At 50.3% G+C, this 13,450-nt stretch overlaps 1 protein-coding gene across 7 annotated transcripts in view; it reads right to left on the reverse strand.

The window, feature by feature from the left end:
- The window catches only part of TLK1 (tousled like kinase 1), an 877,117-nt gene that overhangs the window by 521,847 nt on the left and 341,820 nt on the right, over positions 1 to 13,450 (reverse strand). For all 7 annotated transcript variants that reach the window (XM_086956115.1, XM_086956118.1, XM_086956116.1 and 4 more), the window contains one exon: positions 9,790 to 9,879. In XM_086956115.1, coding sequence (XP_086812241.1) covers positions 9,790 to 9,879 — 90 coding nt within the window. The remainder of the gene's footprint in view (positions 1 to 9,789; positions 9,880 to 13,450) is intronic.

Here is a 13,450-nt window from a genome sequence, read left to right on the forward strand (position 1 = left end):
CACGTTGTCTTCTCCTGGCAGATGTATCGCCAGTAGGTCTATTTTCAGTGGTATTGCCCATTTCCATATTTCCTGCGCTAGCTCTGACAGCGGGGCAGATTGTGTTCCTCCCTGTTTGTTTATGTAGAACATCGCTGTTGTGTTGTCCGTCTGGACCAGCATTGTTTGATTGTACAACTTCGTCTGAAAGGCTTTCATAGCCAGGAGAATGGTCTTTAGTTCTAGGTAATTGATGTGCTTGACCGCATCCGCTTGTGTCCACAGGCGCCTCACTCAGTTTTTCCATGTGTGCTCCTCATCCCTTTTGGGATGCGTCCGTGGTGATGGTCACGGTTGGTGTTGGTGGTGTTAGAAGCTTCCCCTTTGTTAGGTTTCCTTTGTTCCACCATGATATCTCCTCGTGCACTGCGTGCGTTACAACCACTAGGTCCTCCCAACACCCTGTCGCTTGTGACCATACGTCCTGCAGCCACCCCTGAAGTGGTCTCATGTGTAGTCATACATTTGGTACTATGTGGATGCATGAGGCCATCATGCCCATCATTTTGCTCACCGTCCTCACTGTCAGACCTTGCCCCTTCTGGTAGAGGCGCACCTCCTTCAACAGTGCCATCGTTCTCTTCTCGCTGGGGAACACCTTCCCCTGCACGGTGTTGATTTTTGCCCCCAGAAATATCTTGACCAGTTCTGGGTTTATCGAGGATTTCTTCCAGTGGGTGGAGAAACCCAGGGCCATCAGTGTGTCTGTCACTATTTGAGCGTGCTGTTTGCACATGTTGTATGACTTTGCTTTTATTAGCCAGTCGTCTAGGTAAGGGTATACGTGTATCCCTTCCCTCCTTAAGCGCGCTGCGACTGCTGCCAGACACTTTGTGAATACCCTCGGTGCTGATTTTAGTCCGAAGGCCAATGCTGTGAATTGATAATGATCTGAGTGGATTGCAAAACGTAGCAGATGTTTGTGCCGTCTGTTCATTGGGATGTGTAGGTAGGCATCTTTTAGGTCCATGGTGACCATGAAGTCCCCTGTTTGTATCTGTGGAAGTACTTCTTGCAGGGATGTCATTTTGAATTTGTGTGTCTTTATGAATTTGTTGAGGAACCTTAGGTCCAGGATGGGTCTCATTGTTTCGTCTACCTTGGGTACTAGGAAGTACGTAGAGTACACCCGCTTGTTCCTTTCCATGGGAGGTACAGGCTCGATAGCCTCCTTTAGTATGAGTTCCTCTGCCTCCCTCTGAAGAAACTCTAGTTCCTTCTTTGCTAGTGCTCTTTTCTTTGGTTTTCTGCTTGGTGGTGTCTTTTCTAACGCTATGCAGTACCCCTACTGTATTGTGTTGATGATCCAATTGTCTGTTGTAATGTTTCTCCACTCCTGGAGAAAACGTTTTAATGTTCCTCCCACTGGTGTTACGTGCTCGTGGTCTTTCGGAGCGGGACACTCCTGTTTTTTGTTTTTGTGCTCCACCCTTGGAGTTTTTTGTAGGGTGTGCACTATCAATGTGGCCGAGTCACTTGGAGGTGGTTTGCTGTCCACCCCTCCTGTTTCCACGTCCACTCGCCCTCCCGCGAAAGAACTGGCCCCTATGTTGCCACTGCTGTTTTTGCTGGCCTTGTTGTGTATCGCTTTGGTGGGAATGTTGGAAGGACTGATGCGACGTTCCCGGTTGGTTTCCCCCTCTACCATGTGGTCTTCGTGACTGGGTCCCTCTCTTCGCTCCCCTGAATTGCAAGGCCCCCATGGATCTTGCGGTGTCATCATCCTTTTTGAGCTGCGAGAGCTCCGAACAGTGGTCCGAACAGTGTTTCACCGTTGAATGGAGTGTTCAGGATGTTGTGTTGCACCTCCGGTTTAAAGCCTGATATTCTGAGCCAGGCTTGTCTTCTTTCTGTGATGCCCAGCATCATAAGCCTGCTGGCCGTGTCTGCCCCGTCCAGTGCTGTTTTTAGGCAAGAGTTTGCCAAGTTCTTCCCCTCCTCTACCAGGTGCTAAGCCCTTTGTTGGTATTCTTGAGGGAGGTGTTTCACTAACTGCCCCATTTCTCCATGATTTGGTAATGGTGTCTGTTGAGTAGTGCGTTGGAATTAGCCATGCGCCAGTGCTTAGCGGCATTCCTTTCGATTTTTCTTCCTGTTAGGTCCACCCTACTGCTCTCTTTGTCAGGGGGTGGACCTGAAGAAGTTGGCACATTGGCCCTTCTTCTTGCTGTTGCAGTGATGATGGAGTCAGCAGCGACTGTCCCCTGTATGTAGGGTGGGTCCTTTGAGGAGTGCTTGTATTTTTTCTCCGTCCTTGGCGTGACGGGTTTACAAGTAGCAGGCTCCTTGAATGCCTCTCTTCCTTGCCCTTTGATGCTTTCAAGCATTGGTAGGTACTGGCTCCTAGTGTGCATTGGGAGTAGTGTTTCTACTAGGAAATCCCCTTTCGGCACCTCCTCCTTGAGCTTGACTCTGAACGCTGTTGCTGCGTTCTTGATGCATTCATTGTAAAGTCCAATGTCGTCCGGCGGTGAGGGCCTCGCTGGATATGTGTCCACTCCCTCTTCTGCACTCTCAGCTTCGATGTCCTGCCACTCTACCTCCTGTGTATCCAAGTATGTCGATTCTTGGTACACCCTCTGGTCGTCATCTCCCTCTTCTTCGTAATAGGAGGTATCATCTTCCTGATATGCCAGATCTTCCAAGGTCTCCGACGCTGGTTCTCCCTTGAATTCTTCGTCTTCTTCCTCGACCAAATGTATTACCGGTGACTTGGGCCTCGAAGGAATTGTGTAAGATTTCATCTTTTCTTCGAAATCTTTCTTTCGCTGCAGGATGTTCTCCATCTCTGCTTCGAGTCTCCGCTTCTTTTTTTGCATCTCCGCCCCCTGGTCGGTGTCGAGTGGTTGTGCCGCTCTTTGGCACGCTAGATGGCGTCTCGATTGTTTTCGGCGTCGAGACTGGTTTCGGCGGCGAGTCTCGTCTTGCGTCTTTCGTCGTCGACTCCGAAGATGTTTTCGGAGCCGAGCGCTCCTTTTCTTGTACGCTTTTCGACGACTTTGGTTGGTCGCCGTCCCTCAGCGCCAGGGAGTCCTTCTGGGAGGATCCGCTGGGCCTGGATGTTGCTGCTAACGCCGAAGTTCTCGGCGTCGGGTTTTGCCCTTGTTTTTTCGAGAGTCTTGGGTAGACTGTCGAGAGTCTTTCGGGCCTTTTTGGGGTGTCGAGTCTCCTACCTTTTCTGTAGTCTTCTTATTATCGGTCTCTGCGACCGTGTAGCCGATGTCTTCTTCGGCGACGTAATCTTCCTCGTCGGTCGAGAGTCTCAGGTCCTGAAGGGACCGTGGTTGGCCCTTGCCCTGCATGGTGTAGTTTGCTATTCTTTGCCTCTCTCTCACTCGAAGGGTCTTTGGCGTGAATGCGGAGCAGGCGTTGTAGTCCTTGCTTTCGTGGTCCACCGGCAGGCAGAGGTTACAGACTGGGTGTTGGTCCTTCTGCGCGTACCTATGATGGCAGTTGCGCTAGAATTTGAATGGTGTGTTGTCCATGTCTTGTGTTCAGGGGGCCCCCTGATTGCGCATTCTTCTCTGGACGTCAAATTATGTTAAAAAAATTTCTTCCTTAGTCGTCCTTTTGATGGTGTAGTCTTCCTTTGTCTTCTCCAAAGTTTTTCTCTCCAAAAACTCTAGTCTTGCTTCTTCTCTCCTAATCTCTGGAGCCCTCTCGGGAACGATCCAGACCCAACGGCGGAAAAAAGAATCTCAAGATGGCACCCAAGGGTGGGAGACCTCCGCAGGAAGCAAGCCGACGTCACAGGAAGGACACCAAAAGGTGAGACGTCGACGCCCACCTGGGCTACGAAAAAAATAAAAATAAAACAAAGAAAAGACTACGATTCCGGACCCAACCACTAGACCGCGGAATAATGCACAGCATAGTGAATCCAGAAAGATTCACGCTGCAAAACTTGGTCTACCTGTGGACCAAACCGATGCAGACTATCAAACAGCATGTGAAGGAGGTTCTGCTGAACCTCTGGCTTGAAGCTGGACGTACGGAGCCAGGCATGCCTGCACAGGAGGAGGCTAGAGTTGACCCCTCTGGCAGGTGTGTCCGCGGCATCTAATGTGCAGCGGATAGTGGTATTAGAGTTCGTTTTCCCTCAGAAACAATCTCCTAACCCCCTTTTTCTGTGGTACTCTGGGAGATGCTGGATGAGTTCCTCCATTTCATCCCAGGGGGCAAGGTCATATCGAGTGAGTAGCTCAATGGAGTTAGCAATGTGTCAATGATTGGCTGATTGCAGGGCCACCCTCTTCTCCACAGCATCTATATGCTTACTCTTCTTGTCTGGTGGAGGGGCATCACCAGTAGCCTGAAAGTTGGCTCTATTACGAGCTGTAGTGACAATGGAGTCAGGTGGGAGCTGCCCACATATGTAAATATGGTAAGTAGGGGAGGACTTGTACTTTTTGGCCACCCTGAGAGTTATGACCCTAGTTCAGACCGGGTCTTAAAAGAGGGCTGTCGTTCGACAGGGTATACCTTTGAGCATGGAAAGGTACTGGGTGGAGCAGTGGGTGGAAGAGGGTGTCAAAGAGAAAGTCCTCCTCCAGAGGCTCGGTCTCAAGATTCACCTTATGTAAGGAGGAGGCCCTACCAATAAGTTCCTGATAGAATGTGGACTCATACGACGGGGAGGGGCGGGCAGGACAGGACACAAGTCTGGAGCTGTGTCCCCCGGTGGGTCGGAGTCATAGGAGTCCCAAGAGTTGCCCTGGGGAGGAGTGCCAAAAGTGCTCCCGTCCCCCATGACCACCTGTGTCAGAATGAGGTGGTCCACAGCTATTTACCTATGTCTTTCTAATCTCGTATGTAAAGCGCTCTGATACCTGCTTGGATCATGTTCGCGCTATACAAAACTTTAAAAATAAAATAAATAAAATAATGTCAAGGGGATCCCTGGAAAAGCAGGCGGGGGAGGTTACGGTTGAGTAGGAGGGTGTGGTGATGAATCTGTGCAGGGTAAAAAACTACTAGCCTTGCCACCTTCTTAAGTTGCTTCAGTGTAGTTGGAATGTCCAAAACCTCCTAGAAGGACAGCATACGTTTAGAGGGTTGAAATGCTGCAGATCCAGAGGGGCGGGCTGGAATCCGAACCTTGTGAGGATAGATGACCAAGTGTCCTTGCCGAGCATCAAATCAACTTTTGTAGTTTGTGTAGAATCAGTTCCAGAGAGCCAGAGCAGAGGTCGGTCTTGCTGGCTGACATCAGCTTCGAAAGCAGCTTAGGTTTCGGTGCAGAGGGTCTGGTCGCTGCTGATGGATTAAACCCAGATCGGTTTACTGGGTGTGAGTGTTTGATTGGTTCAGATGCTCCGTCCATCACCATCCCATTTTGTACCGCTTTGTTCGCCATAAGTTGGCAGGGTATGCTCAGACGTGAGTCCCTTGCTCACTTTGCCACTGGATTCAAACAAGCCTGGCTGAAGATGGCTGTAATGCCAGAAACCGGTCCTAGGAAGCTTGTTTCCGGTCCAGGGAAGGCATGGCTTGGCAGTTCGGGCAGGACTGTTCCAATGAGGCACAGGGTCAGACTGATTTGCATATGGCCATGTCTGAACTGGGACGGCAGAGTGGGCTAAAGAACGGTGATGGATAAAACCCAGATCTGTTGGCTGGGTGTGAGTGTTTGATTGGTTCAGATGCTCCGTCCATCACCACCCCCTTTTGTACCGTGAGGTGGAAGTGTTTGGCACCAAAGATCAAACCAGTGCAGGAGTTCTCAGCGTCGGGGAACCCAGTCTCACTAATTTCTTAGGCGCTGAACGGTACACCTAAAGAGGACTGTTAGCAGACAATGGCCCGAAGACTGTGTCAGCCTGACGGATTGTCTGTGGCATTCCAGAATGACTAGGTATCCCTGGGCAGAAGCTGCTCTACTTGAAAGTGATGGCGAGGGGGATGGGCTACCTTACTCTCTGCCTGCTGAGCTAGCAAAAGGTCCTTGATCTGCCTATGGGGAGTTAGGACTTCGTCGTCTGCCGCTGAGGGCTGTGGATGGTGCTCCCCCTCTAAGTCCTCTAGGCCAAATGGGTCCAGTGTGTGGTCTGCAATCCTATGAGACATTGCAAGACATCAAACCCTTTGGTCTCCAGGGGTCTTTTTGGAACAGAAAGCATCATATCACATGGGAGTCCACTTAAACTGGGACTACAGGCCTGCCAATGCAGCCTGTGTGAGTTGGTGCTTGCACCTCTCACAACAGATCTAAGTTTCCTTATATTTGAAGGTCAATGCACTTAAAACCTGTTAGTCACCCCTACGGCAGGTTCTGAGTCCCTAGGGTAGGGTACTTGGTTACAAGTGTGAGGGTGCCACTGCATGGGCAGGACACTCCTACAAACCCCAGAGTCAACTCTCCAGGTCATGTAAGTGAGGTCAGCCATTTTAAGACATCAGTCTAACTATATAGTGGCTGCACCGAACTCGGTGATGTTTGGTATCAAACATGTTGGAATGAAACTCAAACACTGATTCCACTGTTGGAAGTTTAATCCAGTGTACTGGGGACCCTCTGTACTCCCAGTAACAGCCTTTAAGGATATGCAAGCAAGTTAGTGCTGCTGCTGACCAAAGACACCATTCTGCCCTCCTGCTACCGAGCAAAGCTCGAGCAGGAGAAGGTAGAACAATAGGTTTCCTGTTGCAGGGAGGTGTGACTACCTCCTAGACAGGACTTAGTGGATTGGGATAGGGTGGGGGCGCTAGCCAGCTCCACCAGACTGCTTTGAAGGGCACAGATGGTGCCCTCCTTGGATACTCCAGTTTGAACCAATTAAGGAACCCTGGGTTCCTGCTCTGGTGTGAAACTGGACAAAAGAAAGGAGAGTATCCTCCCCTTTGTCGAGACACTCTTCTGGGAGGGACCCCAGTCTCATCCCAACCCTTTACTTAGGGTATTTAAGGGCTCTCCTGTGTGTGGGTCCTCAGATTCATTGTGGGACCAGACTCAACCCTGAAACTACATAACTCTTCAATCTTCTGGACACTTGGACTTAAACAACCCAAACTGTACTTGGTAAGACTCCTGCTGCTCCTTTTCTTGAAGACTTTTGCATTTCCTGTATCTGTGCTTCATCCAGGTTCTCCAAAAGACCTGTATGGATGAAGAACACCAGAAAAAATCTCCCCTGGAGTGAAGGAATCACTGCCCTGAATCAGCAGTGATTCCTTCACTCCAGGGGAGATTTTTTCTGGTGTTCTTCATCCACAACTAAGCGGACATGTCTGCTACTTCGGATGTCCAACGGACATCCAGAGGCTCAGCAACACAGGTGGTTGTTCTGTGGCTGCCTAGAGGCTGGACCTATCTTCCCTGTAATTTGGAGGAGAGTATCGCTAGTCAGTGCTGCTGACACCAAACCCGTGTGCACTGCATCAACTTGCCGTTGCCAAGGCTTGTTGTCTTTGCACACCAGAGATCTTCGGGCTACAAGAAGCTCCAGCCTCTAGCACCTCACCTCATGAAGAACAGAGTCCTCCCTGCATCTCCTGCATCATGGGCCTCCGACCCTGGTGAGTTGCTTGAGTTCCTCTTGCAACTTTTGCCTCTGGGTCCTCTTGAGGGTCTTAATTTGCTTCAGTGGCCTCCCCTGCTTGCTCGGGGCCTAGTCTTACTCTCCTGCACTTGGTGAGTCCCTTGGACCTTGCTGGTCCAAATGTTTGCTCCTTTTCGCTCTCCACATCAATTACAGCTACCAAGGCTCGTTGGTGCTCCTGCTGAACACCGACTACATAGATACCGAAACCCAATGTGGAACAGCTTCTGAACGGCTCCTGGTCGCTCAGTCACCTGGCCTTCACAGCTGCAGAGACAAGGTCACAATTGTCTCTTGTGAACCTCCAGACATCGGTGGGCACCATGCTCCCATGCCTTCAAGCCACCTCCTGGTCTCCTCAGAGTGGCATAGACTTTGTCCCCTCTGCTTTCAGGTTCTTCACTTCCAGAATCTACCCTTGGATTTCACCGGACTCCTTCACAGTCTTCTCAAGAGGCATCTTAGTCGATTCTCCCGCTGTCCTCTGCGGCAGGTTCCGACGTCACTTCACCACTATGCACCCGGCATCCATGGTGCAGGTAATCTGGTTCCTGGGGTATCCACAGTTGGGGTGGCTCTCCAACCTGCTGTCTTCCAACTGGTTTCTTCAGGGTCCTCTAAAACTGCAACCAAGACTTCTCCACTGACTTCCATTGGGCATTCGGCTGTGTTTCCACTCTGCACACTGCCTCCGTGGTGTTCCTGGGTACTTACCTTTGGTGGTTCCTTGTTTCCCCAGCTCTTCTGGTCAAAGTCCTGTTCTCCTTTGCAGTTTGCATTCCACTTTAATATATGGTTTGGTCTCCCCCTGGAGACCAGTGTATATTTGTGCATTGTGTTGATATCGCCAGGTAGGAGATACATAGATTGCGTTGTGTAACTTATAGACTTATTTTTATATAAACACTGTGGTTCTTCATCATTTAACTTAATTATTGATTAAAGTTGGTAAAACAAGCAGCTTTGCACAACTACAAGAAAAGCCTGAAGGCTGATCTCCACAGATACCACTGTGAGAGCTTTCTATGGTTATCAAAGACAACTATAATCACCATACGGGTTGTCTGGATTAGTGCAAGGTGCATCGCTTAAGTAAGTGGGCACCATACACTAAGCCAGCTTCCTACAATGTGCATCTACAGCCACATGTCTCAAACAGAGGTATATTTGGGAACAAGTGTGTTGCCTTCCAAGCAAAGTCACAACAGGGAAGCTGATCACAAAACAGCGCAGCAGTGGCACCTGCCCTGCATCTAACATGAGGCATGTAAAATAAAGAGCCAGATTTCTGTTAGTAGGATCATATAGGGTACCTTCAAATGTTGCAGGACTGCCAGAAACACTCCATCTATTTAGAGCAAGTTTTATAAAAAAAAAAAAAAGTTAAAATAAAATGGGTCCAGTTTAGGCAATGGAGCATGTAAATCCCCAGCCAAACAAATTAAGCTAATTTGACCAATTAAGCTAATTTATTGACAAATTAAGATAATTTATTGTACTTCTCAATCACATACAAAGGTACACCTTTCTCCTAGATGTAGATTATGAGAAGGATGACCAAAGCCTCTCTGGAAAACAGAGTGGACATCCACTTATGAGCAATGTCACATGAAAATAAGGAGAGTGGAAGTAGGAAAGAAAGTTTCCTCTTAATAAACAATTATTAAAAATATTTCAAGCAGTCAGTCCTTGCTGTGACATATGGTACGCCAAACGAAGAGCTACCATACCCATTTTATTAAAAGAAACTCTGGGTGGCATTTAGTCAGAGGAAAGACTAGGTTAATGGCTAAAGAGGTACCTAAGCAACAATGTCACGCAGGGTCAGGGACTTTTTTATCCACTACCTTTAGAGTGGTAAAGGATAAAGCTCTTGGCAATCACTCTATCATCTTGTGCTACTCCTGAAAAAGCTATGTGAAGAAATAGCAAGTTCTGAATGGGGCAGGGACAGACTGAGAACATTATTGGAAATAAACTAGATCCACTGTGAAGTGCAATTTGATGCATATTTCCTGAGCAGCTGGGCAGAGTCAAATGTTCTATGTAAACACAAATGTTAATAGCTTTTTCATTTACAGTCATTTTGTAGACCCTAGTTTGCAGACGTGGACAATGAACAAAGAATCAAAAAAAGTTGAAAGAAACATACACAGTTATACACATGAAAATGCAAAAAATAGAAGGGTATATTATACTGGAAAACATTTACCTGAATCACTTTAAATGATAATTGCTTTGGTTGCATAGCAGGGTGGTCCGAAAAAACTAATGCAGTAGGAGAAGGGCTATTTTGTGTGACCTAAAACAAATATTTGATATAGTTATAAATCAAGCTTTACAAAGCTGCATACTTTCAGTCAGGATAAACAATGGCAGGTTTGGACCTGGTTTCAAATTTGCACATCCCACTCTCTGTAGAAGTGAACTGAACAATTTACTTACTTGCAAATCTTGCAGTAGCATTAATCTCCAAGCATTATATTTGTGTGGATTAAAATGATCACCTGGAAACTTAACAATATAGCACCAAAGATATAGAGCCCCATCAAACATTCACTCTTAATATTTCTTTGACTGGTGGTGGTGGTGGTGGGTATGGCCAACAGCATGGCCGAGTGAGACGTGCTTTCGCCGAGCTCCGGCGGAAAGCAGAATCCAACATTCTGATGCCCAGCAGACCCGGAGTACACCGATAAGGACACAGAGGATGCCCTGCTTCCACCCGCGACAGAAAACGGGAGGATTGTGCGGAGATTCACCACCGGGAAGCCCGAATTTTGAAGTGAGGTTGGACGAGCTGACCCCCGAGGCTGCAAGAGGACTTAAGAGGATCGCTGTGGACCAATGGAGGAGCCCCCCTCCCCTGCCCCCTCCTTCCTGCTAGGTGAGGACTCGGAGGGCCGGGATCGCAGAAGGGAGGAGACCCCGGCTGATACCCGGCCCTGAAAGTGTGGGAGAGCTGCGGTGCGCAGGGGGCCACGATATAGGTGCCGCAGCGGAGAAACTGCCACCAGGACTGAAAACATATACCCGGGAGAGGGCAGAGGCGGCAAGTCATCTTGGAGCCGCGAGCCGCCACAGGACTGAGGCCTGGTGCGGCGCAAGACCGAGGACCGGCAGGCCGGCGCTGGAGTGGTGGTGAAGTGCAGGGGGCGGCTTCCGGGAATACAGCTGCCCTGCCCCCCCCCCCCCCGTGAATAGAGAGCCTGCCTCTGCGACCGGAGGCGTCTTTCTGGCCGCCTCTACACTGGATGTGATTGGATTCTGTGCACTAGAGGCCCGGTTTGCACTGCCTCTCGGACACTGCAGGGCCAGGGCCTACAATCCTTGTAGACTGTGCGACTTCGGAGGGACACCCCCCATCCCCTCCCCCTGACATTTGAGTCCTCCTTTGGCCCCTAGCCTGGTTATCCCCTCAGTCAGGGCAGCCGGTCTGGGAGGGGAGTCGCTGGCACCACTGTTGTTTGCTAAGGCTACTTGATGGAACTGGCCCGGGAGCATGGATGGAGCTGAGGGTCTAGCCTGCTGGGGCTGATACAGATTACCACCGCCCACCTGGGTGGCTTCGGAGGCCCGGTGCATATTAAAGAGGAACACCTGGAGATATAGCTTTGACTGGGGGGAGCAGAGGAGGCTGTGTACAGGCGCAAAGGAGCTAGATAGTGGACTGGCCGTCCGGCTTCCCAGCCTCCTTTTGATATCTGTCCTGGGACATTGGCAGAATTGCGCTTGACCCACCCCCCCATCCCCCGCCTCTACCTCGTGGCCCCACATCTCTGTGGAAGGGACCCCACTGACTGACTCACCAGGCGGGCTACCTGCAGGACACGGGCGACGAGTGACCGGGCCCACAGCCGAGGAGGGGGTGGGGATGGCCCTGCACCGGCACCTGAGCCTGGCCTACTACGAAATGGGCAGGGATAGGGACTCGAAACAGAAACGCCAGGGCAAGGTGGGACAGTATGTGAAGGCCATTCCCCCTGCTATGGAGGAACGTGCAGGCGCTCGTTCGGACACAGGTACCCTCCTCCAGGCAATCCAGGCATCCAGGACAGCGCTGGAGGGACAAATAGGCGCAGTGGGGTCGGAGGTGACGCTCCAGCGGCAGGACCTCAAGAACTTAGCGGAAAGGTTCACGGAGACGGAGATGCGGCTGGGCGAGGCGGAAGACTCAGTCCATGACCTACGCAAGGCTATGCAGGAACTCCAATCCTCCCACAGGGAGCTACTGTGGAGGGTTGATGATGCAGAAAATAAAGCACGATGGAAAAATCTGCGCTTTGTGGGTTTTAGAGAAGGAATTGAAGGGGTCAACATGCAGGAGTTCCTCTATGCATGGTTGCGGGACAACTTCCCAGCGGACAAGTTCTCCTGTTTTATCATAGAAAGGGCCCACCGGGCCCTTTCTATGATAAAGAAACAGTAGTTAGTATTAGATTCCTTACCGCCCCCACCCATCCTCCCCGTTCTGCGAACCGATAACTAGGGTTAAGGTCATCCCCTTTCAGGGCCCTAGTTTCATGGCACCAGTGTAGGTTTTTATCATGGCTCTGCGTTTCAGGCACGGAAAAGCTATGTATAAGAACGGACGTCAGCGGCGAGGGCGGCGTCTAAATACTCCGACGTCATCCCGTCGCCGACGACGGACGTGGAGCAGCAGACGACGCCTACCGACGCGCAAGGGTACTGCTATGCAAAAGTTTCCAGATCCAGTGAGACGCCTGGGGATATTCTAAGGTAAGGAATCTAATACTAACTACTGTTTCTTACAGATATATCGTTACCGAAGGTAAGTAACTTGTGCATCTGAAAGAAACAAGTTAGTATTAGATTCCTTACCTTAGAATAGATACCCAAGCAATACCAACCCCGGTGGTGGGTCTGCGAACGAATGATCAGACCAGAAAGTCCTGGAGAACGGAACGGCCGAAAAAGCCATCTCTCCGGACTTGGCTGTCCAGGCAGTAGTGTCTTGCAAACGTGTGCAGCGAGGCCCACATAGCTGCCTGAGAGATGTCCTGCAAGGGGACTCCCCGGCCCAGGGCAGTAGTAGCCGCCGTGGCCCGAGTGGAATGGGCCCCCAGCCCAACAGGAGGCTCCTTCTTAGTCAAAGAGTAGCATACCTTGATGCACAACACGACCCACGGAGAAATGGTCCGCTTGTGCACCGTCCGACCTTTCTTAGCGCCCAAGTAACCAATAAAGAGTTGGTCATCCACCCGGAACTGGCGTGTGCGATCCAAATAAAATGAGCACACGTTTTGAGTCCAGACGGTGGAGCCTCTCTTCCTCTTTCGAGGGATGCGAGGCAAAAAGAAGGCGGGCAAGGTGATGGACTGCCCGATGTGGAAGGCTGTGACTACTTTGGGCAGGAAAGAGGGTCGCGTCCGCAACACAACTTTGTCCGGATGGACAGAAAGGAAGGGAGGTTTAGAGGAAAGAGCCTGAAGCTCACTCACCCTCCTGGCAGAGGTGATGGCAACCAGGAATGCAGTCTTCAGAGTAAGGAGACGAAGAGGACAGTTATGAAGTGGCTCAAAAGGAGCGCACATCAGATAGGTCAGAACAAGGTTCAAGCCCCACTGAGGCATCACGAAAGGATTATGATGAAACATAAGAGTGATGCCCTTCAAAAACCTATTTACAACTGGGGACTTGAACAAAGAGGGCTGATCAGGGAGCCTTAAGAAGGCCGAAATAGCAGAGAGGTAGCCCTTGATAGTGCCCGGAGCAGAGCCCTGATGGGCAAGAGAGAAGAAAGAGGAGAACCTCTGAAAGAGGGGCAGAAAGGGGATCCACAGCTTTTGCTGTGCACCATGCCACAAATTTGTTCCACCTGCAGGCGTATCCTGATATCGTGGAGGGACGCC

The sequence above is a fragment of the Lissotriton vulgaris genome, chromosome 2_1, assembly GCF_964263255.1.
Source record: "Lissotriton vulgaris chromosome 2_1, aLisVul1.2, whole genome shotgun sequence".
In the NCBI taxonomy this organism is placed as follows: domain Eukaryota; kingdom Metazoa; phylum Chordata; class Amphibia; order Caudata; family Salamandridae; genus Lissotriton; species Lissotriton vulgaris.